The sequence below is a fragment of the Cheilinus undulatus genome, linkage group 16 (genome assembly GCF_018320785.1).
Source record: "Cheilinus undulatus linkage group 16, ASM1832078v1, whole genome shotgun sequence".
Classification (NCBI taxonomy): Eukaryota; Metazoa; Chordata; class Actinopteri; order Labriformes; family Labridae; genus Cheilinus; species Cheilinus undulatus.
This window is the reverse complement of record NC_054880.1, coordinates 34,711,911-34,739,879: the sequence shown is the minus strand read 5'-3', so window position 1 is coordinate 34,739,879 and position 27,969 is coordinate 34,711,911. Positions and strand designations below refer to the sequence as shown.

Below are 27,969 nucleotides of genomic sequence, written 5' to 3'. Positions count from 1 at the left end.
GGTTTTGCTCTCCAACCCCTTCCTCTCTGTCTGTCATGTCATGTTGTTGACAGTGCGTGTCCTCTTCCACCATACAGTGGAATGTCACAGCAAACACATTTCCTCCGGCCATGTCTGAGTCTATTTAGTCAGCCTGTTGACAAACTGTACACAACATGCAGCCAGTAAACTCCCCCCATCTGCTTTCTTTCTCTCTCAGTCCCTCTGTCTGTTTGGCACGCACACACAAACACACAAGCTGCAGATGTACAATGTTTGCTCTATTATATAGCAAGTTTCCCTTTGAGGATATGGAACGAACATAGGGTCCCTTAATGTCAGTTCCCTGGTACCACCATCCTCTACACTGAGCTGTAATACATTCCCTTATTTGGAGGAGAAAATTTGAAACAGAACATTTTTTGCATTTTGTTGCAGTGGCTTTAAAACATCTCCGACACTTTTCTTATTTCCTCAGTCTGGTTTCTTTCTTTCTCCTCCAACACATCCCTCGTTCCTCTCCTCCCCTCCCTTTCACTCCCTGTCGAATTGTGTCCTTGACTGAACTCTCTCCCTCACAGTCCCAGACAGCCTGGGCAAAGCCCAATACTCAGGGAGGCTCTAAAACACACACACAAATACTCGCAAACACTTTCACACCTCTCGTAATCCGTAGAGGAAGCAGGATGCTATAGACAAGATTACCAATGGCAAGAACAGAATGTGTATTTAAATATTTTGCACCTCAGATACATACATGATATGTAACAGACAGATATACAATTTTTTTCATCACAAAAACCACCAAACAACACAAGACCACAGAAAAAAGAAGGGAGAGAGTGAAAGAAAGAATGAGGCCCCGCCAAGACTTTGGTGTCTAGGCTGTTTCACTCCTTTTGACCCCACAGGCACGCACACAAACTCACATAATTGCGCACATACACACAAATACATGCATTTCTGCAGTCACGCAAACACACCCTTCTCAGTTTCACATTCCCACACAGAAAACAACAGTCTCTTTGGGGCCGTTTTTGTGATTTCAATGTCTCTTTCCCTTGTAGTTAAAACAGCAAAACACAGGATGTTGGGTCTCCATGCTGCAGTCCTCTCTCTCTCTCCCCCCACAGAGATACCATTGCAGGGCTCTGAGGAGGGGGTGTTGATGATGGACCTTCAGATTGAAGAGGGGGAGCCCCTAACTTGGAGCTGAAGTTGTATGTACAGATGCTGGTATTTTTCAAGAGCAGAAACTGTTTAAGTCCACTTTTCTCTTATGGTACACAACACAAAGAGTGCACAGAGCAGGATGCTTTTTAGGCTCATGGCATTTAAAAAGTAGATTTGGGCTCAGATACGGTGCAGGCTGGGGCACAAAGACAGAAATGCAGGTATTGTGTAGGTCAAATGCAGACCACATATGCTGGTTTAGCAGAGGAGGAGAGGTTGAGAGAGAACACAGGAAAGACACAGAACGAGAGAGAGCATTGAGATCTTAGCATTTCAATATTGCAGATGTACAGAACAGGACCAGAAACATTGGTTGAGATACAGACTTGTGGGATAAAGAGACCTCTTTGTATCACAGAAGGACTCAAAGGGGTGAGGAAACGGGTTTACACTCTATCCGTCAGCGTCTGGTATTCATTCGTCAGCTCCTCTTGGCCATTCCCTCATTCCAGCAGAGAGTGTGAGTGTACACATGTATGATTTTATTTTTTTATGTTTAGGTAGTGGGTAAATCTGCACATGCGTGTCTGTATTTGTGTGTAACTGTGTTTGTGTGCATTTGTGTGTGCCCATGCTTAGGTACAAGGTTGCTGTTTATCTTGATTGTCAGTGCTGGAGAATTAAAGCTTTACTGTCCATAGCTGGCAGCTAAATTCTCACCCTTCAATTCACAGTCTCTCACAAAGAAAAATTTCCTTACCAAAAAAAGAAAAGAAATGTTTGCAAATCTGTAAAAGCTTGAATGCACCTGAAAAAAGAAAGAAGAGGAGAGAAGAGGGGAAGAGTATAAGTAAGGAAAAAGTAACATATTTCCTCTCTAACATTAGAAGCATTTCATGAATTGAAAAATTAACTTTGGCACAATTTCAAAAAATCTTGTAAGATATTTCCCTCTAACCAATAGAATCTTTCCATTAATGTTTTTACTAAAGTATAAAACATTCCAGTCCACCAGTAACAACCTTTAAATGAGAGAATTGGCAAACACGAACCTACATGAATGCAATAATTGAATGTTACCATACCAGCCCTCTCTTATTACACTAGTGTGCATGATTTACAGCCTTTGGTTTATATTGTAGATGCATCAAAATCAAAATACATGCACAGTCCCAAAAACTAGCCCTCCCCTCTTCTGGCATGCACATTTGACGCAATTTTACTTCCATCACATATGCATTGCACTCCAAAAAATGTAGTCATTACCCCAAGGGCTGCATGTTGGAATGGGGATGTCACATATTCTTTTGTCTGGACATTTAACAAGCCCTTTTTAATATCCATGAGCATTCTCTTGTGTATAGTAATGTGTGAACTGAGCAGGAAATAGTCCTGAGTGTTCACAGAGAGCAAGTAGGCAGGTTCATGACAGAGTTCACTTTACATAGTTAAGTTTGTTACTCTTTACAGCAGGGGTGTCAAACTCAAGGCCCGGGGGCCAGATACTGCCCATAGTACAGTTTTACCCGGCCTGCAAGATCATATATTTTTTTTTATAACAGGCTCACTAGTATGAGGTCTGCAGATTTCCTCCAGAATAAAAATGTAGACTTAACCTTGGTGATTTGAAATAATCTTGCTATGTCATAAAAAAATGGAAAATTAAAGCGTAAAATATTTAGAAAGAAAGTCGGGAATGTGAAAAAATACATTAATTTGTGTTTTCATATCAATTTTTAAAATTTTGCATCTGACATTTATGACTTAAAGTTATGGTCTTGACTCTTTTTCATATTTTGACCTTTTCAATTTATAACTTTGACTTTTTATCTCATTTTTGACCTTTTAGATTCACAATTGTAAGTCATATTTTGACCATTAAAACTCATGATTTTGAATGTTATCTTTTAGAACCATTTTTTTTACTTTAAATTTCATTTTTCCAGCTTTTAAATTAATAAGTTAGACTTTTTATGTCAGATTTTGAGCCTCTGAACTTATAATTTTGACTTTTTTAATCTCAGAATTATTTATTATCAGAACTTTTTTTTCTCCATAATTCATTCCAGCTGAAAATGAGGTTGATAGTTTATGGTTAAATGTTGACCATGTTAGGCTCTCAGGTTAGACCTAAATACAGAATGTCGCCCCTGCTGTAATTGAGTTTGATACCCCTGCTTACAGCTTTCCTCAGTTAGCTGCAAATTGTTCCCTATTGTTGTGTATGTATTTGAGGAACCTCCTGTAAACGTGAAGTTCTCCTGCTGCAAGCTCTACGTGAGTGCCCTTACCTAATCCAAACGGCATATTTTTAGTGGTTGAGAACGCAACCAATCAAAACAGTCTTATGCTGTGTGCTGCATATGTGGAAGGGCAAGTCTGACCAAGTCAAGACCTGATTCTTGAACTCTAAATTAACTGCCTAAAAGTACTTATTTTAAAGGCGGCCTTGTTTTTTTATGGTTACATAGACTCACCTGCTGTTACAGGCTGGTAACGCTGAAGCTGTCGTCATTGGTTGGGTCCAGGAGCTGGCACAGCACACCTCCTCCGTGAGCTGCCTGGGAGGGATAGCGCTGTCCCATAGCCTGGTAGGGTTGATGGGACAAGGAGAAGCCACTAATGTCCTCCTGATGGGGCGAGGAGTCCAGGGTAGGTTTTGGGTATAGGGGGTGAGACAATGGACCCTGGCGGAGGCCTGTGCTCATGGGGTGGGGAGTCAGATCCCGTTTGTGGGGGGACAAGGTTGAGGGACTGTTGCACTCGTCGTAAAGCACAGGAGTTGAGTGTGAGTGGATGCTTGGACTGGGGATTGAGTGTGTGCCAGAGGAAAGGCTGGAGTTGGTGTGTGTGTTGTTGGCATTAGCGTTTGAGTGGGAGAGGAGGTTGCTTGGGAGGAGTGAGGTGGGATGGGTGTTGGTGTTTGAAGTCAGTGTTGTATGTTGCTGTGTATTGTGTTGGTGTGTAGTCTGGTCATGGGTAGTCTGGTTAATTTGAGCATGTGCATTGGCATTTGGGCTGGCGAGGGGATTACCATGTGTATTTCCATGAGGACTAGTGTGCTGGTTACTTTGAGTGTGTATGGCTGTATTTGAGTGTGTGCTGTGTGAGTGTGGGCTTGGGCTGCTGCTGTGAGACGTCTGTCCGTACCAGTAGGGGGAACTGCAATAGCTGGGAGAGTCATACTGTGAGAACTGTGGGTCTTTTGGAGGGGGGCGTTGCGGGGGACTGAGCGCAGTGCCACAGTGGGGTGTCACCCGTGGGGAGGGGGAGCAAGAGGGGGAAAAGGTCCTGGAGGGGACAGGGTGGTAGGACTGGGGAGGAGGAGGGGTTGGCTTAGGTGGATAAGGGGGAGATGAGACATTTGGTGAAAGGGAAGAGGAGGATTCTCCAGGGTACAAGGCTGGATATCGCTCCTCAGAGGAGGGTGTGGAGGGATGGGCAGAATAGGGGGAGGGATACTCACTGGGGTCTGGAAGGTAGGTGGAGGGTGGAGCAGGATTGGGAGTGGCAAGGGGGGAGAGGCTACTGCTGTCTCCACTGTAGTAGTCCAGCCCCTCATGGAACAGCCCAGACATTTCTGGACCTCCGGTAGTCAATGATGCTCCCACTGCTGATGTGGAAGCAGCCTTGCCCCTGCCTTTGGCCCCTGTAGGTCGCTCTCTTTGACATGGAGACAAACCCCCTCTACCTCCTCTAGAACCTCTGCCCCGTCCTCGCCTAGGTCCAGGAGTAGAGGTTGGCGAGGGACTTGATGGGGAATCAGAGAGTAAAGAAGAGCCCCCTTCTTTTTCATGGTCAATCCGTTTCCTGCGTCCGCGGCCAGGTTTACCAGTCCCTCCACCCTGGAATAGGACATTCTGGCTCCAGTTATATGAGGGCCCTGAAGCACTCTCATGCCAGTCCATCATTAATTTCTCCAGGCTGGACAGACTTGACTGACCCCCCTCTCCACCAACAGATGCGGCCTCACTGTGTTTGTACATGCCACTTGTGGAGCCAGGTCCACTACCAGTGGCTGCAGAGCCAAGATGTGAAGAGTCTGAAGAAGATTCTGAAAGGCTTTCATGAAAAGGTTGTCGCTTGGCCTTCTGGGGGGTGTAGTTTGAGATATCCAAGATGTCTTTGGACTCATTGGAGCCATATTCACTGTAGCCATGATATTGATGTCCAAAGCCGTCTGTTGACCATCCACCATAACCTTGTCTGAAAATACAGCATAATTATAGAAACACCAATTACAAAACACAAAACAGAATGTGTCATATGGTCATTGAGAATTATCTCTATTGAAACAGATATCACAATGTTTTTGTCCAAATCATACTCTTGTGTTAAAAAGTTGTTTGGATTGTTTGTATTTGTTGGACTGCTTTTGTGAATATTTGTGAATAAAAATATTGTGAATATTTTTTATGATGAGAGGTGATTTACCTGTAGCCCCACTGATTGGAGTTGCAATGTTTGTAACCTTCAGGAGAGGAAGAGGAGCTGAAAGGGCTACCTTTTGCCACAGACATGTAGCCTCCTCCTGGTGATGTGGGTCCTGTTGACTCTCCCCTCACCATGGAGGGATGCCCTGCTGCAGAGTATCCACTAAAGCCACGCTTGGCTCCTGTCTGATAATTAGAGAAACCCATTTGTCCAGCAGCACTGGCCTTGCCACTGCCTTGTCCAGATCCATATGCAAAGCTACAGTCTGAGGATCTCTGTGGCACTGCAGGAGAAGAGGAGGAGTAACCAGGAGAGTAGTGGCCAAAAGAGGAAGGGTGGGGGGAGCTGGGGGAGTGTGAGAGAGAAGGGGGAGTGGATTTGGTATAGGTAGAAGTGGTTGGAGATGTTTGTGCCAGACTTCCATAACTATATGGCTGCCTGGCTGAGGGGCAGTTGGTTTGGGCTGAGCCATCCACCCCAGAATTTGCACCTTTGCTGCCCCACTTGGGGAATGCTGGGGACCAGCTATGCCCTGTTGCTGGACTGGATGGCTCATAACCAGGAGTAGATGAAGCTTTGCGGGGGTCTGACTGTGAGGAGGAAATGTCCAACAGGTCAGACGAATCATCTGAGTCAAGCAGTGACCGGAAATATCCAGCAAAAAGGCCTTGTGAGTCGTCCCCAGCTGGTCCAGCCCCTCTATTTCCTCCTTGACTGCTGTAAACACCTCCCCTCCTAACCTCACAGGAGGAAAACCCCCCTCTTGGTGATCCACAGAACTGATACCCACCTAAACCTCTGTCTTTGCCCATTCCCCCATCCTCCCCCCAACCACCTGCCCCATTGGGCCAGTCTTGACCCATTGAAACTCCCTCTCCTTTGAATGCACCATTTTTTCTTGCTCGTCTTTTCTTTACTATTTTCTCTCCCCCAGGCTCTGTTCCTACAATACCCCCTCCTCTACCCACCCCACCCGCACCCTTTCCCCTTTTTCTTGGTAAACCAAACTCTGACAGAGGGCTCAGTTTCCGCTTCTTTCCAATGGACTCAAAGAAGTCACTGAAAGTGCTCTTATTGCGCTCGCTGCCCCCAATCCCCCCTGCTGCTCCTCCACCCCTTCCAAGGCCCCCTCCTCTGCCCCCTCTAGGGCGTCTAGTCCCAGTTAGCCGATGAAGCAGGGTGGATATTCCAGGGTTTTCCAAAGGCATATGAAAGCTTTCTGGCTCACTGGGTGTCCAACAGCGAGGAGGAGAAGAGCGGCCAGTGGCAGGGGGCTGGCGGTTTAAAAAGGCCAGTTTGGAAAGAACATCCCCATACTCTGTTTTCACATCATTAGTATCATTAACATAGGAAGGATAAGGGGAGGGGAGTTTAGTCCGACGTCTCCTTTGGGGCTTCTTGGGCTGGTCTGCATTACCAGCAGCAGCCCCCACATTCAGAGGCTCTCCTGGTATTCCCGGCTGGGCCTGTTTAGGTGGTCGCCCCCGCCTTCGTTTGAGAATTACGGGCATTTCTCCAGGAGGGAACATCACCATAACACTCTTCCCATTGTTCTTCATGCGTAGAAGTGCAGTCGGCTCTCGTACTGCTTCTGAGCCCTCTGAACCACCATCATTGACTTTATCTGTCCCTGTAGATGTCTCCAAATTGGAAATTTTGTAGCTTTTCTGTCGGCGGCTAAGGCTGACAGGGATGCGAGCCACCTTGACAACAATTCTCCTCACCTATAAAGCAGAGTCCAACATAAAACATATTGAAATTCAGTCTTTGTAAAACAGACATGATATACTGCATACGCTCTAAAATGTGTGTGGTGATCTGTAACTACAAATTTACTTACACCAACATAACGTTTCTTGTTGTTGATAGGAGTTACTCCCAACGTTCCAGCAGGTTCCCCCCTCACAGTTAGCAGGGGTGAAGGGATGGAGGATGTGTTTGCAAATGCAAGATGAGCGGAAAGTTGATTAGCCAAAGACTGGGCTGCCTGTCGCCTTTTCATGACACTTTTGGGAGCTGCTTTATGGACAGATTTAGGTCCAGGCCTTGATCTGGATTTAGGTCCAGGTCTATGCCCAAGTCTTGGCCCAGGTTTAGGTATAGCTTTAGGGACAGGTTTGGGAACAGTTAAAGCAAGAGGAATGTCTGTAGGGCAGGGAGCAGCAGGGAGAACAGCCTCCACAGAGGAGTTTTCTTGTTTCTCACCGACAGCAACCTCCTCTTCTTTAACACTCCAAATCTTCTCCTCTAATACCTCATCCTCCTCTTCTTCTTTTTCCTTTCCTACTTTCTTTTCCCCATCCTCCATACTTCGCCGGAGGCGGGACGACTTGCGGAGATGACATGGAAATCGAGGACGTCCAGAACTGCGGAGTGCATACTTTTTCTCTGCCTCCACAGGAAGAGCAGATGAGACTGTGTTTGGGTTTTGATCAATAGTGATTGGACAAAAGGTTGAAGGCATGTCTGTCTCTGCACTGAGGACTGGTGCTGCCACCTGATTGGTAGAGGCTGAATGATTGCCAAGTGCCAAAGACAGAGTTTGAGGTGAGGTTGTGTTTATGGCCTCTGGAGTAAGAGTTCTTGAGCATTCTGGTCTTACCGATATCATTTGTGCGTTTATATCCATTTGCCCACAATTATCCAGGTGTTCATGTGAAAGCACATCTGGGTCTATGTGCGTTTGCATGTTTCTAAAAGTCTCTGCAAATGTATGCGCCTCAGGCGTGGTATGAGTCTCCAGCTGTCTCCGCCGGCAAGTGTTGAGCCCAAGCCTTCTCTGTAGAGGGAGGCCGTTTGCCAGGGCAGCAGGAGAGGAGGAGGGGAAATGGTCAGAGGTCAGTGGTGCCAGTCCATCGTTAAAGGGATCCTGGGACCCCTCTTGGGGCCCAAGCTCCCTGGTCCAGACCTCTGGGCCTGCCAGCCCCTCCAGCCCCCCTACAAATGCTGTTTCTTTTGCCTGAGTCCCACTAAAGCACACTGGAGCCCCAGTTTGGCCTGAGTGTAGGTGATCTGACAACCTACTCATTCAGTGGACAGTCCTGCTGGTAACGATGGAGAAAAACAGTGCTGCTGACACTGTGTGAAAATGAATGTTTTTTTCTTTTTAGTTGTCTTCCTATAGGAGCTGGGAAAAAGATTCAAGTACCTATGGACAGAGAGAAAAACAACAATCAACTTGATAGAAAGTTCACAAAAAAGTTAGCATCTTATTGTTAATTAAAGAAGTTTAATCTAAACTGCATGCCAGTAAATGTTTGTATCAGTAAGGCAGCAAATACTGTTAAAATGATAGATGTGATAGAATCATCAATATTTTTGGCAGTGGGCCATAAACCTCATCTGTAATGCACTTTACTCTATTAACTGTGCCGCCCACATAGCAGCATTACAACATTAGATTACATTTACCATTCATATCCTGCTAAATTGGCTGCTTTTACCGAAGAGTGGCGCTGATTCTGATTTTGATTCTGAGTTGAGCCTCCCTCTGTCTGCCTGACTGGCTCTGTTCTGCAGGGGATCATTGGGTCATCAATACTGCAGTGGAGAGCTCACATACTTCTCTGTCTCCCCTCTGCTCCTGTCTTCTGCCCATGGTTGCTAGAGTGAGAGAAAGAAACAGAGAAAGAGAGAGAGAGAGAGCAAAGAAGGGACAGGGAGTTGAAGAAGGTGGGGGAAAAAGAAAGGATTGGGAGGAGGGTGGAGCAGAAAGAAAAAGAGAATAAGAGATTAGTACATGATGTCAGAGCACGCATCAGACCAGACGAGAATCAGTATTTTGGTGGGGGCTGCACCATCTCACATCAGACGCAATTATAGTGGAATGACTTGCAGTATAAATTTTTTACTCTCTAATTGTAGTTAATATTTCATTTTGGTATACAGCAGCAGATTCTGGGAATGCATGTAAGCCTTTGCCACTGTGTGTAATCTATTCTAACATACTGATTATCATCAATACATGATTATGAACAGAATCATAGGAGTCTATTATGTATGGGAATGAGTGTTGTATTTTCTAATCCAGCATATTTGAGTAAGTAGATGTAAAAATGCATAAATTAAAATAAACAATTGAGTAGAGCTGAAAAGCACACATACTTATACACACAAATGTACTCACACTGCTTGCCAGATTTCACCAAAACTATTCAAATGCAGTACAAAGGACTAGACTTGGAGGATGCAACAAGAATGGGAATGTGTGAATAATCACAGCCACCAGGGGGAAGCAGAGAGGTGATGAATAGAGAGGTGTTAAGAGGATGGAGAGATGAAGGTGACAGGAAGACAGGAGCGATGGAGGGATTATAGAAACCCAGAGCAGAGGAGAAAAGGGAGTAAAGAAAGCCAGAAACAGACACAAGTCTTAAAAAATCTGGACCACACGTGCTAACAGACTCGCACGTGACGACATGCATGCACACAAACAATTGCAAGCATGCATGCCACACTTGCACGCATAAAAAAACACTGCTGGCTCCAAAAGTGTACCACACTCTTCTCATACAATACAATCCCATCCATCCTCAGATCTCCCTGCTTTCCTCTCCAACATATGGCTTTGATTAGGAGGGAGGGAGAGGAGAGAGAGAAGGAAAAGAGTGGGAGAGGAGGGGGTGAAAGACATGCGAATGAGTGCGTGAATGGGTGACAAAGTATCAGACTCAGAGCAAGAGACAGAAGACGAAGAGAGAGGTGAAAGACATGATTGAGATGGGGGGGTAAGGATGGTACGTGGAGAGACAGACAGACAGAGGCAGACAGATTAAAGAGGGAGCGAGAAAAAGTTGGCAAAGGCGAGAAGAGAGGAGGAGGGGGAGTGGGAGAGTTTTGCTGTAGCAGAGTTTGGGGCTGCACACATGGAGCAGACCGAGCTCAATGTTCTGCTGCTCTGAGGAATGACACAACTGGGACGGACAAACATGGAGCTGAACACACTCACAGACACACACAGACTTTATTTAACCCCCCCCCCCCCTTCTTCCCTCCCATTCTCACTTTCTCTGACGTCTAATTAACAGCATTCATTAATTAAGGCTCCATCTGACCGGTGTGCGAGAAAAGGAAGAACACATGCTTTAATTAAACATTGCTGCACATGTGCTCACATACACTGCACTGACGCACGCACGCACGGCGACATGACACATACCAACACACAAAGACACACTCAAATATGCCCCCACAGCTTCATCCTCCCACACAATCACACATCAATTTGCACATAAAGACATAACATGCACACACAAAATACAGAGTCACACACACAAAACAAAGACACACATGCAAATATCCCTCTACTGTGTTCGGCGGGAGGCATTCTGACAGGGCTTAGATGCCAGCCAATCAAACGCTCCCACTATGATTCATTGTTTAAGCAAATACTCCTGGCTTCTATCAGAAGCAGTTTCGATATATTCAGCGTCATATGTGGCGTTTTGGTGCATTTTAGTATGAACAGCTCTGGGTTTTTGGCGTAGTATTGTCTCAGTGATGGTGTGTATGGCTCCCACATGATGATCTGTTGAATGTGCTCCACAAAGAGCAGCTCCCCTATGAGTGTCTGAATTTTTTTGATGCTGCGCAGTTTTCATCTGCATATAAAAAGTTTCAGCATTCTAACAGGAAAGCATTGAAACAACAGGAAGTATTTGCCTGAGTGAGACAAAAACCTGCCAGTTTGGACAGTTGCCCTGTTGTGCATAGTCTGAGAGCTACAATCATTCTGTACATGGTAGCTGTACAGCATATCTATTCTCTTCCCATCTTTCTCACTGCCACAAAGGCTTGCAGACTCACAGGCCTGCCAGCAGCAACCCTCAATGAGGAACTAGACCTTGCATGTGTGTGTGTGTGGTTGTGGATGTGTTTGCACCCGCATGCGTGTGTGTGTGGCTGTGAGCGTGCACATCTATGAGTGTGTCTTCCTGGGTGTGTTTGTAAAAGCACTCACTGAGCTCTAACGGGTGTGCAGTTGTTGCTAAGAGACAGGCAGCAGCACCGAAACAGCATGGGGGGGTGTAAAGGGAGGGGGGGGGGGGGCATGGAGGGGAGAGAGAGAGAGAGAGAGAGGTAGTGAGTGAGAGAGAGAGAGGTGGGTGAGGGGAGGAGGAGGGGGGGAGCTCCACAGAGAGGTTTAGACAGATAAGAAGAAGGAGGGATAAAACACAGAGAGAGGAAGATGGAGAAAGTGTATGTGAGGGCAGGAGAGGGAGGGAGGAGGGGGGAGCAAGTCCACAGAGACTGAGTGACACGGCGCAGAAACTCAGCTACCATCAGACTCTCGTTCCTCTACGCCACCTCAACCCTGATGCAACCTCGACCTGCAGCTCCAGCAGCCATAAGAATGCACAATGTAACATAGAAAAAACAATCAGCTGTTAAAAATATGTCACAAATAATGCATGACAGTCCCTAAAACTGTTTGACAACTTCATGACTTACTTTTTACAAGCCCCTATAGGGACGCTTTCAGTGTCGTGTTGTATTCTGGATAATAAACATCCTTGAAACTTGAACAATGAAACATTTTTAATTAAAGTCATCACAATACCAAACAGTCAAATCAAACAGTGTCAATACCTGTTTCAAAAACATGGTGACAAAAGTAGAAGACCTAGACACCCAGTACTCTTGCTTTTAATTACCAAAATTTGCACCTGCATGCTTGCACATATTTGTTCACGTGTCCTTGCAGTTTAGGCAGTGCTCTCCCTCTTATGCTTGAATCAAAGCAGTGCTGATGGCCACATATGGAGGCCTTAGTCCTCCAAGCAGGCAGCTAAGGTGACTCGTGGCATCTTCCTTTCTCTCTTCCCCCACACTATCCACTGTTTTATCAAGTTAAAGGCATGAAAAGCCCCCCAACAAGCATTAAAGCTGAGTGAATATCCTTTTTTAAGGCTTTTTAATATCATCGGTCATCTAAATTGGCGGTCCCAAACTTTAATCTGAGGGCCTCGTACTCATATATAAGAAAAGCATAAATTTTAATTGTTTTTCTGACAAAATAATAAGCTTGCTTACTTGCTGTGAAAAAGTATTTGCCCCCTTTCTGATTCCTGAGTTTTTTGCATATTAATCACACTTAAATGTTTCAGATCATCAAACCAATTTTTATATTTCACAAAGACAGCCCAAGTAGATAAAAAATGCAGTGTCTGAATGATTATTCAGTTTTTTAAGGGGGGTACTTCATAGGTTGCTGCCAAAATATCTGTGTAAACTATCCATTATTTCAACAAGAGGGAGAGCCTCTCTAAAACCTAATAACATGAAGAGGATCTTTTGATTTTCAAGAAAAAACAGATACTATCAAGTTTCCAAATTTGTAGTTGTACCAGACAAAAACCTCAAAAGTGTCAAGATGTCTAATAAGGTGAACCAAAACCTGGAATTTTTGACATTATAAAGCCCAAAAATAGGCGCTTGTGTGGAAGAAAATCAGACCAGATGAAGTTGTGTTCCTCCTTTAAGAGCCTGCTTTTTACTGGGACTGATTTATAACAGAGTACCTTTATCCCAGAATCATCACATCATCATCATCATCTGGACTTAGAGGAGGCATTTCTGTAAACTGGGGCTATCAAACTGCTGATTTCAGTCTGGTTTCTCATAAATGTATGACTTTAAAAGCTTGAAATTTTGGGGTTATACTAGTGTCGAAATTTTTTCATTTCTAAATTAGGAAATTTTTATTATTTTCTCATAAATGTATGTCTTTTTAAACTTGTAAATTCTTGGTTTGGTTTTGTGTAAATACATGACTATAATCTCATACATTTGGAAGTTTTTCTAAAAAGAATTCAACTTTCTCAAAATCCTCTTTATATTATCTGTTAGTGTGACCTTAATACGCCTTTGTATGTAATGTTTCTAGTTAAGATTAAATACATATATGTGTGCATATCTGATTTTGACAACGTCAGAGCAGAGAGTGCCCTGCGGCCCCCTTAGATCTGTGGTGCGCCCCCCCCCCCTCCCCCGAAGGGTGCCTGGACCTCAGGTCGGGAAATAGTTCTCTAAATAACAGACAACAAGGTTTTCAAACACATGATATTAAAGTAGCTAAAAGAGGGAGCTGCTTTGGCTCAGTCAGTAGAGTGGCATTTTATGCACAGAGGCAACAGTCTTCATCACGCTGGTCACAGGCTCAACTCCTGATTCTGATTCTGTTTGGTGCACATCAGTGTTGATTTGGTTGACTAAAACTATGACTAAATATGTTTGTTGACAAACATTTATTCCATGAAGAACATGAGACCAAGACTAGCTAAAAAGATCTTTGTAGATAAAAACTCTGACGACAGTTAAGCTTAGTTCGCCCACTTTGTCAAGAAACACATGATTTGTGGTTTATAAATTTTCTCTTTTTATCAGTTAATAATTTGCTGTCATTGCAGTTATTTGTATATGTGACTGTCCTGGGATTCCCCTGTCTTCCACAAGCCTGTGTGGAAAGCATTAAACAAGAACTGCACACAATCCTGTTCTCCCTGTGTCTACAAGGAAAGCTTGTGGCAGGGACAGCTTGTGGCAACAGTAACCCAGATCAGAGCAGGCATAAGTGACAACGGAATGACACTGATTAAAACATAGAGGAGGAGCTGGGGTGGAGGAGGGTTGAGAAAAAGCAGCTTCCAGAGAGAACAGCAAAGCATAGCCAGGTTAGAGAAGGTTAAATATTACAGTGTGAGTTCAGTTAGCCTGCTTAGAGTGAATCAGCTGCCTGTCAGCTAATGAGGGCTTGTGTTAGATCAGCTGATCTCAGTTATATGGCAGAACTTGACTTCTCCTGAATTAACACTATGCTTAATTTTTAATCAAGGAGATTAAATGAGACTAAAATGTTTGTGCTGGACTTTCTGATGGCCAAAATCCACATTCTGGCAGCAGTTTTGCTCAGTTTGTGCAGCAGACTGAGGGTGTAGTCCTCAATGCAGTGGTTGCAGGATCCAAACCCGGTATCGGCGCATGTTTGGTGCATGTCGTCCCCCTTTCTGTCCCCATATTTCCTGTCTTTTTTAGGGGTCTTATCAATAAGAGAATCATATGGAGTACATATAATCTGTCAGAATCTAAGCAGATCATGCATTAATATGAGTCCTAGATTAATTTCAAGAATTTGCTTAAAACAGTACATGCTTTGACTTAAAGTTTGATGAAAACGTAGTAGCTTTTTGTTGACACTGATTTGACTAAAATGCTTTTAGTTGTCCATTAAAACTAGACTTAAACTTTAAAAAGTGAGAAGTGAGAGTTCACAAGCACCTGATGGACTTGGCAATTGGGATAAAAAGCAATGGCTCAAACTCTGATTAATATATATTGTTTTAGTAACTACTGGATTTTCACCCGTCAGCAATTTGGCTCTTTGGTAGCACTGCTCTACAGTTTTGTTTTTGTTTTTGTTTTTGTTTTTTTTGTCCAAATAACTTTTAACAGCTAACAAAATAATCCTTATTTTTCCTGATAAAAATCTGACAACCATATGAGACATAGCACATGACTGTAAAGCACTGAAAGAATCGTTAACACCCACTGAGTATTAATCATGTCAGTCAATCATAGCAGAGTTTAAATGTAATTGTTCTTCAAGCAAAAACTGATGGGATATCACATGAGAATAAAGGAAGAACTTTATTCACTTTTAACAACCTTGAGATTATCTTAAACTGATAGATTGACAGGTTTGATTTAAAGAATCTCATTTAATCCCATGCTAGAGGAAAAGTTTTCAGTATTTACTCAGCCAAAATGTGCAAAGTTTCATCTCAGTCAAATGGAAAAGGCATTCAAGTTGAAAGGCCCTGTCTTGACTGCGGTGCATTGTGGCCCAACAGGCAGTAAAAAAGAAAAACTTCCAAACTTGGCCAATCAGCAGATCATTTCTTTGGAGCTTCTGCTGTGTGTGATTTTGCCAAAGAGGGCGAGGAAAATGACGCACAAATCACCCTACCTGGTCTGAGATGCATGTATTAAAACTACCAGAATAACCCTCCAAAGCACAACTGAACTTTGGAGGTCTGCAGACTGCTCTCACACACACGTCAGTCAAACCAAAAAAAGTCCAGCACGCATGCTGGCATGGAGACCCTCCCTCCCACCCACTCGTGCTCTCCTTCACTCTGACCTCTCCTCTCATTCTCACCCACTCACATCCCACCCGCCCTGCCCAGCTCCCTCCAAAAAACTCTCCCTCCACCACCTCCTCCCCAGCTGCAGGAAATTCCTAATGATCTCCATCATCAGAGTGCGTGCTGCTGTATCTCCTGCCAAGAGTGAGCACGCACGCAGACACAAGCACAGCAAACAGGCACACAAAGCATACAAATGAACAGAGAGTAACACATAAACCATATGTGCAGACAAACAAAAAGGCAGACAGACATTCACACACAGACACACATCTAACGTAAACAGACTTCACACAGAGAAGATACAGTGGCGGCTCAGCCAAGGATGCACACACGGGACTGAGCGGAGAGGAAGAAGTCGCTGGAAACATTAGTCAACACAAAAACCAGGACCCCCTCCCCACCCTACCCCCTTCTGACTGTCTCCCTATCTGACTGTTGGAGTTATTTTAAGACGAGGAGGACTGTATACCCTTCCTCTTCCTCCATCACTCCCCTTCCTCACTTCTCTTCCTCTCTGATCTCTCTCCCCGCGCACCTCCCGCCCCCACTTTCTCTCCCACAACACCCCTCCCTCATCCTCAACTCACTCTGACACTCTCGTTCCTCTATCTCTCCCTCTCTTTCTTTTTCTCCTGCAGGCGGTTTCCTGGCGCTGCTGATGGCCGCCCCTCACTCGGGTCATGTGACGAGCCGCGCCAGCTGGGAACAGCTAGGAGTGTGCACATGTTACACACAAACAGGGACACACATGGAAACGTCTAGAGGCATGCGCTCACAAACACATGCAAATACAGGAGGATAAAACCCACCACTGAGGTGCAGACAGAAACACTCCCATGTGCGATTCATGCAGCTGCAAAGAGATGACATGTACGCACTAGTGCTGGACGACTAATCAGTTTTAATTTCAAACAGAATCATGAACACAAGATAATCATGATTAAACAATAACTAGGGATGCACAATCCTATCAACATGATATTGGCATCAGCAGATATTTGACTGAAAGGTTAAATATTAGGGGGTGCAGTTGGCCAAGTGGTTAGATCGCATCCCATGTAAGCAGGGGAAATAGGGCCAAGTCCGGCCTGTGGCTCCTTCCTCCCCCACTCTCATCCCTGTTTCTGACTTTATCCATTATCCAAGAGCCCAAAACTATAAAAAGAAAATTAAATATCGGTATCCATATTTACAGCCAATAAATCAGTTGTACATATCTTCTGTGTAAATCATTTATCAGCCTTAAATATTGGCAAAATGTCCAACTGTACCATCAGGTAAAGGTGGTTGCCTACGGTGCAACACTCTTATCGTGAGCCCTGAATGTTTTGATTGAAGCTCCCGATGTAAAACAACTACCAGACTTTCTACTTCTCTGAGCTTCTTTTAAATCAGCCTCTCTTTGCACAGGAGACGCTCGGGTTCTTTACATTAAAAAAAAGTGTGACGGTTTTGGCTAAAGTGAGCTCGGAAATATCGCCATTTATCGTACATACCTTACAATTACTGTGACTTATTTTGTTAGCTTGTTTTGTCTGTAGATTTTGCCATGTGGTAAATTTTTAAGAGATTGTTGTATGATTTCTTTTTATTTACTTATTTTCATTGTGAGTCATTATTCTATATATATTTTCAAAAAATTATTTCAAAACATAATCTGGATGCAATTTCTTTTCCCAATATTGAGATTGTGATTTAATATGCTATTAAGTTCCTTATTTTATTTGTTTTTCAACAAACAAGCAATAAACATTTCTTTATTATAAGCAGTACAATATTAGATAAATATAAAATAAAATTAAAAATGCCTGAATGGTTTTGAAAATAAAGTTATTATTATTTTGACCTATATTGTAAATTTGATATGAGTTGTATTGAAGAGGATTTTTATGTTTTATGTTTTGAAATATATACAAAAATAAGGAAAGTAGGATTTTTTGTAAGATATTCTAAAAAAAAATACTCTTGAAAGTTTGCATGAGAGCATAATATCTCTGCTGTGAAAAAAGAAAGTATTAAATTGCTATTAAGACTAGTGCTGCACAGCTGATTTAAACACAGTTGCAATCACAATATCAGGCTTTGCAATTACATAAAAGGCTGCAATCATTTTAGTATTGAGTAGTACTTGGAAGGTAGTGCCACTGCCCCCGCAGACCATCAGCCTCGCTGTCAGAGATTAGCGTCAACTTGAATTGTTTTAGTGAGAAATAGGCCCATACACATTTGTCGCTACCTAAATACGTTTTTTATGAGCCATCCAGCTAGTGTTTAATTTATTGTAGTTAATGTATGCAAACCTCCAAAATCTTTTGTGCCCCCCGATGGGCCTGGAACCCGGTTAGGAACTAATCTTGCAGAAGTACCAGGATTTTGAAAATAAAAACACTTTTGACGTCATTATTTAAGTAGTACTGTAAAAACTTTAGGGTTTTTGCTAATAGATATTTTTATGTTTTAAGTTGAAAAATACATATTCCAAAACCAACATGATTCTTTGCATTTTCCTTTATAACCAAGCATGAAAACTCATGATATCATGATTGTATTATATCACAATCACAAACTGCAATACTGAATCAGAATCAGCTTTATTGTCCTTGCTTCTGCAACAAGGAATTTGACTTCAGTAAGCTTTGCTCTCAATGTACAGGAATCTAGATTTGAATATGTGCAGGCTCTCTCAAGTATATACATGTCTGTGTGCAATAGTATGGTTGCAAAATGTGCGAAGGGTGCAAAACTGCTGATGAGACATGTTCAGAGTATAAAACATGCAAGGATGTGGGCAGATTTATAGATAACATCATTTAAGATAGCTGATTAGTGCAAACAGTATATGAGGTACAGCATTTTACTGCAGAGAGCTTTCCTGCAGGATTTGAGTTACGGTGAATAGATTAATAACTTAAAGCATCTGAATACGGTAAATAGATTAAATCAGCAATTAGTACAGAAAATAAGTTAATCATTGCAAATGTGCATGTGAAGCGAGGCATTTTACCGCAGTGAGCTTTCTTACAGTATTTGAGATACTGTATGGTCCAGTATAATGGCAGTTGCACATCATTAACGAATCATGTAGCACTAATTTTCAAAAACATTTCAGGTTAAAGACATTTTGCACCTCCTGAGGTTTGAAAATAGCAAAAGTGAATTTGGAGTAATTGCTCAGGCTTAATCTCAGTAACCGTGATGATTATATTTGCCACGATTGTGCAGCCCTAGTACACACAAACACGGAGAAAGTTCGAGTAAGGATGCACGCTCACGCTGACGCACTTAAAAACCTCACATACCGACACACTCAGAGTCAGTCAGGCTTTTCTACCTCACACAGAAGACACACAAACCAGATGCTTGGACCCCGGCACACTCTCAGACCTTGAGGCCAGTGTTTTGGAGAGGGGCCTCGGTGCTGCGGCCCTGACTTCCTGACTCCACCTCCTCTTCCTCCCTCCATACTCCTGTTCCACAGTTGCTGTGGGAGACGCTGCTGCAGCGCCCGTTGCCAAGGAGAAGGCTGCTGGCTGTTTGAACAACAATGGCCGCCTTGTGAACATTCCAACTGTAGGTACTGACAGCTCATCAGCCACAGCCTCCCTTAACACACATGCATGCCGCTCACACTACACACAGACGATGCACCGCTGTACCTCTCAGAGTCTTGGCCTGGAGCCTGAGCGAGGTAACACTCACAAACACATACACATCTGTGCACGCTCGAAGAAATTATGACTTCTGCTGAGAGGATAAGAAACCCCTTCCGTCCCTCTCTGTCTACCTGCTTCTCTCCATCTCTTTTCTTTTTCTCTCTCTCTCTAACTCACGCACACGCTCAGTGCGCAGTGCATTCATCCATCTTCCCCCTTCTCCCCGACTCTTCTCTGTCTTTCTCTCTTATCTCTTCCTCTCTCCTCCCCCTCCACAGCCTCCTGATTTCACTCTCTCACTCACTCCTCACTTGCTCATCCCTTGCCTCTCTCTCTCTCCTTCTCGTTTCCCTCCCTGTCTCAGGAAGTGTGTGTTCTCACTTTCACGCACACACACTATCATCCCTGCACACTCACAATCTCTCTCCTGGAAGGTAGCGAATCTTTTCGTCCCTTGGGGGCATACACTTCCTCAGAGAAGGAGGGAAGAAAGGGAAGAAGAAAAAGGATGGAACGGGCAGGAGGAGGGGGGAGGAAGGGAGGGGGAAGAAAGGAAGGGAAGAAGGTGAGAACTATATTTGCGGTGGGGATTTATAGGCAGACCCCTCAGTGCTCTGATTATCTGTTCATATTGATGGGACGACATTGAAGCCACGCTGGTGGAACATTGAGACGGAGCCAAATTGAGGAGAGTGGAGGGGGGAGTTGGGGGGAGTGTTGGGTGAGGAGAATCACTAACAAGTCTCTGCTTATCCTCTGACTCACTGTTTTTAACACACATACCCAGACACATGTGTACCACACTCACAAAGTGATGAAAACAACACGCTGACGCACGAGGAGAGGAAATCAGACGTACTGTACATGTGTTCGTATGTTGATCTACAGAAAGTGTGTATGTTTGTGAGTCTGCATGTGCTCCAGACGAAGAGATGCTTTTGTGCGCACAAGTGTGTGTTTGTACGTCTGCGTGTTTTCCCCATCTCTCGCTCCTCTTTAATAATTGAGCTGATTCTGTCCAGCTTGTTAGGGAGGTACACAGCAGCTTCACACTCCGTCTTCCTCTCCTTTCTCATCCTCTCACGCGCTCCATCCCTCCCTCCTTCATCCATCCATCTCTGCCGCTCTCCTTCCATTTATCACTCCCTGACCCCTCCGTCCTCCTCTCTCTCCTCTCTCGGTCCCTTACTTCGCCCCCCCACCCCTCCTCTCCTTCTCAAATCCCTCCTGTTCTTTGACCTCTCCTCGCCTCTTGCAGTTTCAACCCTCCTTCCCCACCTCTATCCCCCCCTGTCCACCCCGCTGCCCTCCATCATCCCTCTCCTCTTGCCTCCCTCCCTCTATCCTCCGGAGGTGAGAGGTCGACGCTTCCTCTCTACTGTCAGACTCAAACCGGCTGCAACCGGCCCTGTAAGGGGGCTGGGGCTGGTGAAGGAGACAAGGAGAATGAGGAAGGTAGGTGAGGAAGAATGTATAGGAAAGTGGGGGGAGGAAGAAGAGAGGGATAGACACATGAGGGAAAAGAGAAGGGGAGATGTCTTCTATTGAGTCAGTGGCTTTGGCGCGGAGGAGCTTTTATGAATGTATCGTGTGGGAGGTGACAGAATGGAGCATACAAACACTGCTTACACTAATGTTAAATGGTAGCTGTGTGTCTGTGTGGGTGCACCTCTATGTGTGTGTATGTGTTTGCCTCTGTGTGTGGGAGTTGAACCACATTTACCTGCCTGTGGCAAAAGCTATTTCACTTCAGGTGACGATTAGATTAATAGGAGTCATAAAAGACAGGACCTATCACTCCAAGGACAAAATGATGACTAATTTTATTTATTTATTTTTGCCAGCAGCTCACTGCAGAGTGGAAAATGTTAAAAGTTGTAAAGTACTTCTAAAATACTCAATCAGGTAGTACTGTGAAAAGAGTACTTTGTAGTACAGCTGTTGAGATTAATCAAATTAATCAAATTAATCTCTATTTACTAAGTGCAGTGTTTATTGCGATGAATCACATGCTTTATTGTCCATTTCAGCACACTTTGGGAGGCCACTGCAGCCTCTCCCTGCAAGCACAGTGATGTCAAATGAGTTCACCAGTGCTCTTAAATGTCTCATTTCATAAGTCAAAAGTCATCTGCATCTTGTGTTATCAAACATTTACCTTTTAACCGATCGCTTATTTCCATAATAAGTTTCTTTTCCCGGTTAAGTTATCACCATAATCTTGAATCTACCTGTAAAAGCAGGTGTGTATTCATACAAAAAATCAATTACCCTTAAGGACTATTTGCACAAGATGAATATTACCCATAAACCTCTGATAATTAGTGAATAACCCCCAACATCAGTGTTTGTTGTAATGCATTTGCACGAGATAAGCAAATGCTGTGATGTTCTTGAATTTACAGACATTCCTGAAGAAAAACATGATGTTGCTGCATGGCTTCAGCAGTGAAAACGCAGTGAATTTTTAAAGTTCATACAAAGAATGCAAGGTTATACATATTGCCTTCTGCGTCTATATGTGTCAAAAGTTTCTAAAAGACATGCATTGAAGTGTTTTTTTCTCTATGTTTTAGCTCTCTAGACAGTTGTCCATAACCATTAATCTAGTGAACAATCTTCTAACTCTTTCATTACACATTAAGGTTGTGTCACCTGAGTGTATCTGAAGCTTAACAGACAGAAAAAAGGTGAAAGGAAGTCAAGTATCCCTCCCATTAATGTATAAAAGAAGCAAGACGTCATGTGTTGACATTTTCAGTCATTTTTAACTGTTTTTATGCAGTTGATACTGTGGATATTATCCTGCACCAGTGCTAATTTTGTCGACTAAAACTATGACTAAAAATGTTTGTGGACGCACTTTTTTTTGGGCTGACCTCTTGGGTATGTATGTGACTGACTGACTGAGTGACGTTACTTTCAGAGCCATACATACAGAGTTGCACTATGGGCAGGGTTTAGTTGTACTCAAAGCCGACAGTAAAGGCTGCCTCCTCTGCAGTGATTACTTCGGATGTAGCTTTAGCATTGCATCAGTTTACTAGAACTGGATCACGTTTCTTTATGAAAAAAAAGAATAAAAGTAGCACTGAAAGATTTTTCATGATGTGAAAGATGTTTTCGCTCCTTTGCTGACCTGCTTCGGCATGAGTATGTGATAGTTGCAGGGGGACAGGGTTAGTTGTTGCATTAATGGTTGTATACAATGGCTGCTACTGGAGTGATTGGTGCGGACTTAGCCACAGTAGAAGTTTTGCCATAACTGGACAATGTTTAATTGTAACTGGATCACATTTCTTTTTAAAACAAAATCATAGGGCCACATCGAAAGCTTGTCTTGGCATAGAAGATGTTTTTAATCCCAACTGGCCTTGGCATCAGTTTTATTCACAGAGAAGCTCCGTCATTAACAATCTACAGCAGCAGTAGCCTGTTAGCACAAGAGTAGTGCCTGCGCACAACATCATTTGCTGCTTTGAGCTGATGGTCATGAATGTGACATACAGAACGTTCCTACAATCACTTTTCAAGAATTTTTTGAAAAGCCCTGTCCTTCCGGAATGCTTACCCAGGTGAATGTGAGATATATTCATGCAACGGACGCATGACTCGATCTGGTGTCAGGTTAGCTGTTTACTGCTGACAGGGCTTTCTTTATGTTTTAAACTTTTGGGATCCTTTAATTCTCAACCCACAGACATAAGGGGACAGCACAATTACACACCCCAAAAACAAATCCCTCTGCCAGAACACACAGTCAGCATTTCAAAAGTTGCGGTTTGAACCTAGTCTTGTTTCTATGAGAAAGACTAGACTAAGACTTGCCAAAAATAGATCTTTGATGACTGAAACTGAAAAAAAAAGTAAGTTTAGTTTTCATCAGGATAAGTCAAACTAGATTAAAATGTGATCCAATTTTGTCAGGCATTCAAAGTCCATGATATTTTTCCACTGTGGGTAAGTCTGTCAAATACAACACATCTGAAGCTCTTCTGCCTCTCAGCTGTAGAAAGCAGGGACCCCAGGTTTGGCAGAGAGCATAGAACACACTACCATCGTTTGGCAAGAGAATAGATGCTTGGACTAAAAGTTAAGACTCAAACGTTATGGCTTTTTATGGACTTAAACTAGACTAAAATGTTTTTGATTTTTTATCGACTAAAACTATAAAGAGTCAAAATTACTACAATCTGACTAAAACTAAAAGGCATTTATTCTGAAGACTAAGGATGAGAGTAAAACTAAAAATAGCTGCCAAAATTAACACTGTCCTACACTCTTTTGATTTGGGATCATTCACATGGGATTAGTATTACCTGTGGGCCTCAGTGTGCCAAAATATGGTCAGTAATTTGCCCTGGAAATTTTTTACACCGCAGATTGCAGATATGGTCAGTTCACGTGGGATTGAAAACCCAGATGTCCTGCATGATTACAAATTACCAGAGGTTCCTAGGAAATACTAATCCTGTGCAAATAGTTTAACACTGCAGGAAAATCAAAAACACTCAAAATTAGTTTTAAATAGAAAATAGTTGAACTTTAAAATATTATAAAAAGGATGCGATTAACTACAAAAATTCTGAGATTAATCACAACTTCAGATTTGATTGTTTTATGGGCCTACTTTGTAGTATGGTTGTCAAATGACTTCAGTATTCATTTGTCTTAAAAATGTCGCTGTTATTTAAATGACAGATGTTATAGAAAGTGATTGAACTAAAAAATTACGACTATTTCATTAAACATGTGCACATGTAAGCTCCTGTATATCGCCTAAGTTGCAGCTAAGCTTAGTGTTAGTTCATGCCGGAAACGGTAGCCGTGATCAGCTGACAGCCAGTTGATTTAATAATTGCCGCCCAGCTCTAACAGCCAATCACAGCTCTTTCTCTCAACACAGCAGTGTATTTAAAAATGACATAATTCTCACTAATCCCTACTGGCAAAGTTTAACCTCCTCCGCCCCAGCCTCCTCCTTTATAGCATAAAGCTTGTTGCACCCTCATTCATGCTACTATAGATTTTTTTGTCCATATGGGGGTTTCTATTTGATCCCTGGAAAGTCAAAGCATGCTGCTTGCCGAACCCAGGGAGCATCTTTTGAGAAGAGTCTTCTCCGCCAAGTAAAACTGTATATCAATTTTGCAAAAAAATGTTTAAATGTATGACAAGTATAGCTACGTTTCCATTGCAGATTTTTGCAAAATAAAAGCGATACTTCTTAAATTTTGACTAAGTACATTTGCGCTTTAAATGTGCTTCCATTAAAGCGAGTTTTGGGCATGAGCCTCGTAATTCTCGTAAAATCTCATCTCCCGGGACTCTGCTGAACTGGTCATGGGACGCCATACATTACTTCCTGTGACTTGTAAATGCAGAAAAATTGTTTCCATTGCACTTTTGCGACGTTTTTCTCTATTGAAACATCTTAAAAACCTCCTCATGAGAGTGTAAAAACTTTGTGGTGATATTTGAGAGGTTTCTCCAAATTCAGGAGTTTCAATTACCAGTTTTTTATTGTGCTCTTTAGATTTTGTGCATTTCTAGGGGCAATGAAAATGCAGCTAGTATTCCTGAATGAACATAGGCAACATTATGGTTTTGGAGTAGTGGACAGTGTGCAGGATATTGCCCGTAATTTTTTACAATTAAAGTTATGAAATTACTCTGTATCAGCTGCCTAAGACTTCTTATAGCTGTGGCATCAAATAGGTATTGATGCCGCCTTATATTGACTAGTATCATACTGACATTTAAAATTCTGCTGCCCCACTTTGTAGTATAGAAGACTGTTTTTGCACAACAGAGAATTGGAAAGCTTGCAGAGCTGAATAAATGCTCCTTTTTTGAAACACCATATCATTTGCATCTTACAGACAAAAGCTCTGAGCTCTATCCAACCACATTTAGTCACTGTGAATGGGACTGTTTATGTGAGTCTGTGCCCTAAAATTAATGTCTCATGTATTTCGGTAGGGATTTCAAGTGCTGACTAATAATGGCCTGACTCATTCATGATGCTGGTGTAAATTCCCTTTTAATGCATGGCAGTTTTTTGAAGGGTTCAATAGGGAGAGCTAGAATGGCTTGAAAAAAATCTCTGAAAAATCTTGTGCGCAGCTTGACACCTAAATTATCAAATTAAACATCTGCTGCTATGATAGTTTTAGACAAACTCTAGTATTCTTTGTATTGAGTTATTGAAGCTCAGTATGGTGCCATTGTTTCATCGGGCTGTGGCTAGAAGTAAAAAGGATGTGAATACAAAGAGCGTCACGCTACTTTCTTGTTCTTCAACAAGCTGCCACTCCTCCAGACCTGCAGTCACCCATGCAACAGGTTGCACCACCTACAAAACTTCCTAAAAACCTGAGTAAATCAGCATAAATAAATATGTAACACTATTTTATGTGTATATGTGCATATGTATGTATTAGTGTGTCCATTTCTGTCTTCTCCACCTCCCTGACGACCTCCATATCAAGAGGACGTCTGGCTATGGCAACCTTTCGTGCTGATAGGCAGATAGAGGAAACAGGTGATTGGCTGAGCTGTCACATCAGCAGGGTGTATCTTTGTGTCACTGCAACACAAACACACAGATACACTAAAGCCATCAACACACCAAAACGCCTACAAACTGCAGCGAGGTGCAAACAAAAGGTACTTCTATAGCGCACAAACACACACTTGGAAGTACACATGTGCATAGACGCGCACACGCGGGGCTTTGAGACGAGATGTGGTGTGTTAGGTGCACTGACCCTGCCAATGAGGACAGGAGGAACATCAACGGAGCTACAAGGCCGTTACCATGACAACTAGCCCCGCTCACACAGGTAGGAAGCACAATAGGCCTAAGCTGTTATATGTTCACATTCTCTGTTTGTCTCTCACACACAGGGCCATACACTGAAGACAAGTCTGACAGACAGCAAGCGGCAGCATGCCAAAGTAACGCCATTTCCTTTTCATTCCAGTACTCAGAGGGTGGAAATTATTCATTATGTCCAACGAGAGAACTCACTCTTTGAGCAGCATCTGAAAGAGTGAGACAGTGTGAGTGGGAGACAGACAGACAGACAGACAGAGCATCTCTCTGCATACTAACTGCACCTGCACTGGGGCAGCCTGTGCACGTCTCTGAGGGCCCCTTAAATAACGAACTGTCACTTCCCAGACATCGACATTGACTCCCCTCTTACTCTCACACTCTCCCCTTCTCCTTCTCATGCACTCTTTCTTCCTTTCTACCCCCTCCCCCCTTTTCCTCCTCCTCCCCACTAAGCACAGACAAGAGCTGATAATCACCACCATGAGTACGTCGTGTCTCCTCAGCACACCGGCCCTGTTGCCACTGCAGGATGAGCTGCTGCTGCTGCTGCTGTGTCCTGCCTACAACTGCCCTGACAGCTCAGGGGGGGCTGCCTGCCGGGATGGAAACCCCCAGGGGGAGGGGGTGCTGGACGGATGCTCAGCAGGACTCTCTGTGTCTCCTGTTTATATGTAAAGCAAACATCTGTCCATCATCAGGAGCTGGGCTCACAGTCAAACCTCTGGTATGTGTCCCTGGGATTTGAATTCCCTATCAGAAAAGTCCAGACAAACTCATCCACAGTCTAAGGAGGCAGCAAACAAACAAGATACAATGGTATGTGAATGTGCCAGCAGTGTGACAGTACCTGGAGCAGTGCTGTGCCCTGCCTACACTCCACAGAAGTTTAGTGAAATGAGACTAATAGGGGAGAAAAGGGCAAAAACGGGTGGGGGTATTGGGTTCATGCGCGCATTCACTCGCACTATATGTGTTTGTGTGAGTTATAACATCATAATCTGGGATCCCGCCACACACGCTGCATACCCACACTAAAGCCCAAATGACCCAGCGGCAGGAGCAGAGAGGAGCAGAGCTCCGTCGGTCACTGGCAGCGCTCAGGTTCATGTGAAACACTCAGAAACAAACGTAGCCAGAGGTGCGCAGCACAGCTGGCGGAGCGGACAGTAGCCTTAGCAAAATTTATGGTGTTGTGTACTCAAGATGCTGCACGCGCACTCACCAGGAGAGAGAGAGAGTCTGGGGGCTCGCGCTGGCTGCTGGAGTTGTTGCGGTGTCAACGCTGGCTGGCGGTGCTGTGAGCTCGCGCGGCTGTCAGTGGCGATGCTTCGCTCCTCTCCTCGCGCGGGTCATGGAGCATTTGACTCGACGGCTGCAGCCGTCAGCGAGCAGCGTTCCCCCTTCATCTGGGCTCCCCGCGTCGGAGGGAGACAGTCCTTCCACATCAGTGTAAACGCTGTCTCCTTCTGCCGTCGCGCGCCACCGTCTCGTGCGACTCAGCGGAGAAACCGCTCCTCTGGCTCACAGCAAATATCTGCACCCACAAAAATGGGAAAGCAAAAACACAAAAGGAAAGGGGGAACAAAAATGTGTAGAAGGGAGGTTGGTGGTCAGTTTTTCCTCTAATTCATGCGCTGACACAGCTGCGCTCGCGCCCTGTGTTCTGGTTTTGGTGACAGGCACGGGACTCCCCAGTATGCGGGAGGCGAAAATCGACCGTGCGCCCGTGCGTCTCTGCCTCTGC

At 43.8% G+C, this 27,969-nt stretch overlaps 1 protein-coding gene across 2 annotated transcripts; it reads right to left on the bottom strand.

Annotated features, from left to right (window-relative positions):
• Positions 1-705: 705 nt before the first annotated feature.
• ahdc1 (AT hook, DNA binding motif, containing 1) lies at positions 706-27,956 on the bottom strand. Of its 2 annotated transcripts, none has more exons than XM_041807963.1 (6): positions 27,448-27,956; positions 8,998-9,189; positions 7,427-8,734; positions 5,587-7,310; positions 3,630-5,358; positions 706-1,960 (listed from the first exon to the last, which is right to left on the bottom strand). In XM_041807963.1, exons 3-5 carry the CDS (start codon positions 8,612-8,614, stop codon positions 3,636-3,638), a joined length of 4,635 nt encoding a protein of 1,544 aa, XP_041663897.1. In that variant the 5' UTR covers positions 8,615-8,734; positions 8,998-9,189; positions 27,448-27,956; the 3' UTR covers positions 706-1,960; positions 3,630-3,635. The 2 variants fall into 2 exon arrangements, with proteins under 2 accessions (XP_041663897.1, XP_041663898.1); XM_041807964.1 differs by having other exon boundaries at positions 9,030-9,189.
• Positions 27,957-27,969: the final 13 nt, after the last annotated feature.

Bases quoted from the DNA above. Each gene is read 5' to 3' on its own strand.
- ahdc1 (XM_041807963.1), bottom strand. From the start codon at position 8,614: ATGAGTAGGTTGTCAGATCACCTACACTCAGGCCAAACTGGGGCTCCA. The intron at 7,311-7,426 runs GTAAGTAAATTT...TCTGCTTTATAG, and splicing joins ACAAGAAACGTTATGTTGGT to GTGAGGAGAATTGTTGTCAA. The intron at 5,359-5,586 runs GTAAATCACCTC...CTGTATTTTCAG, and splicing joins TCCAATCAGTGGGGCTACAG to ACAAGGTTATGGTGGATGGT.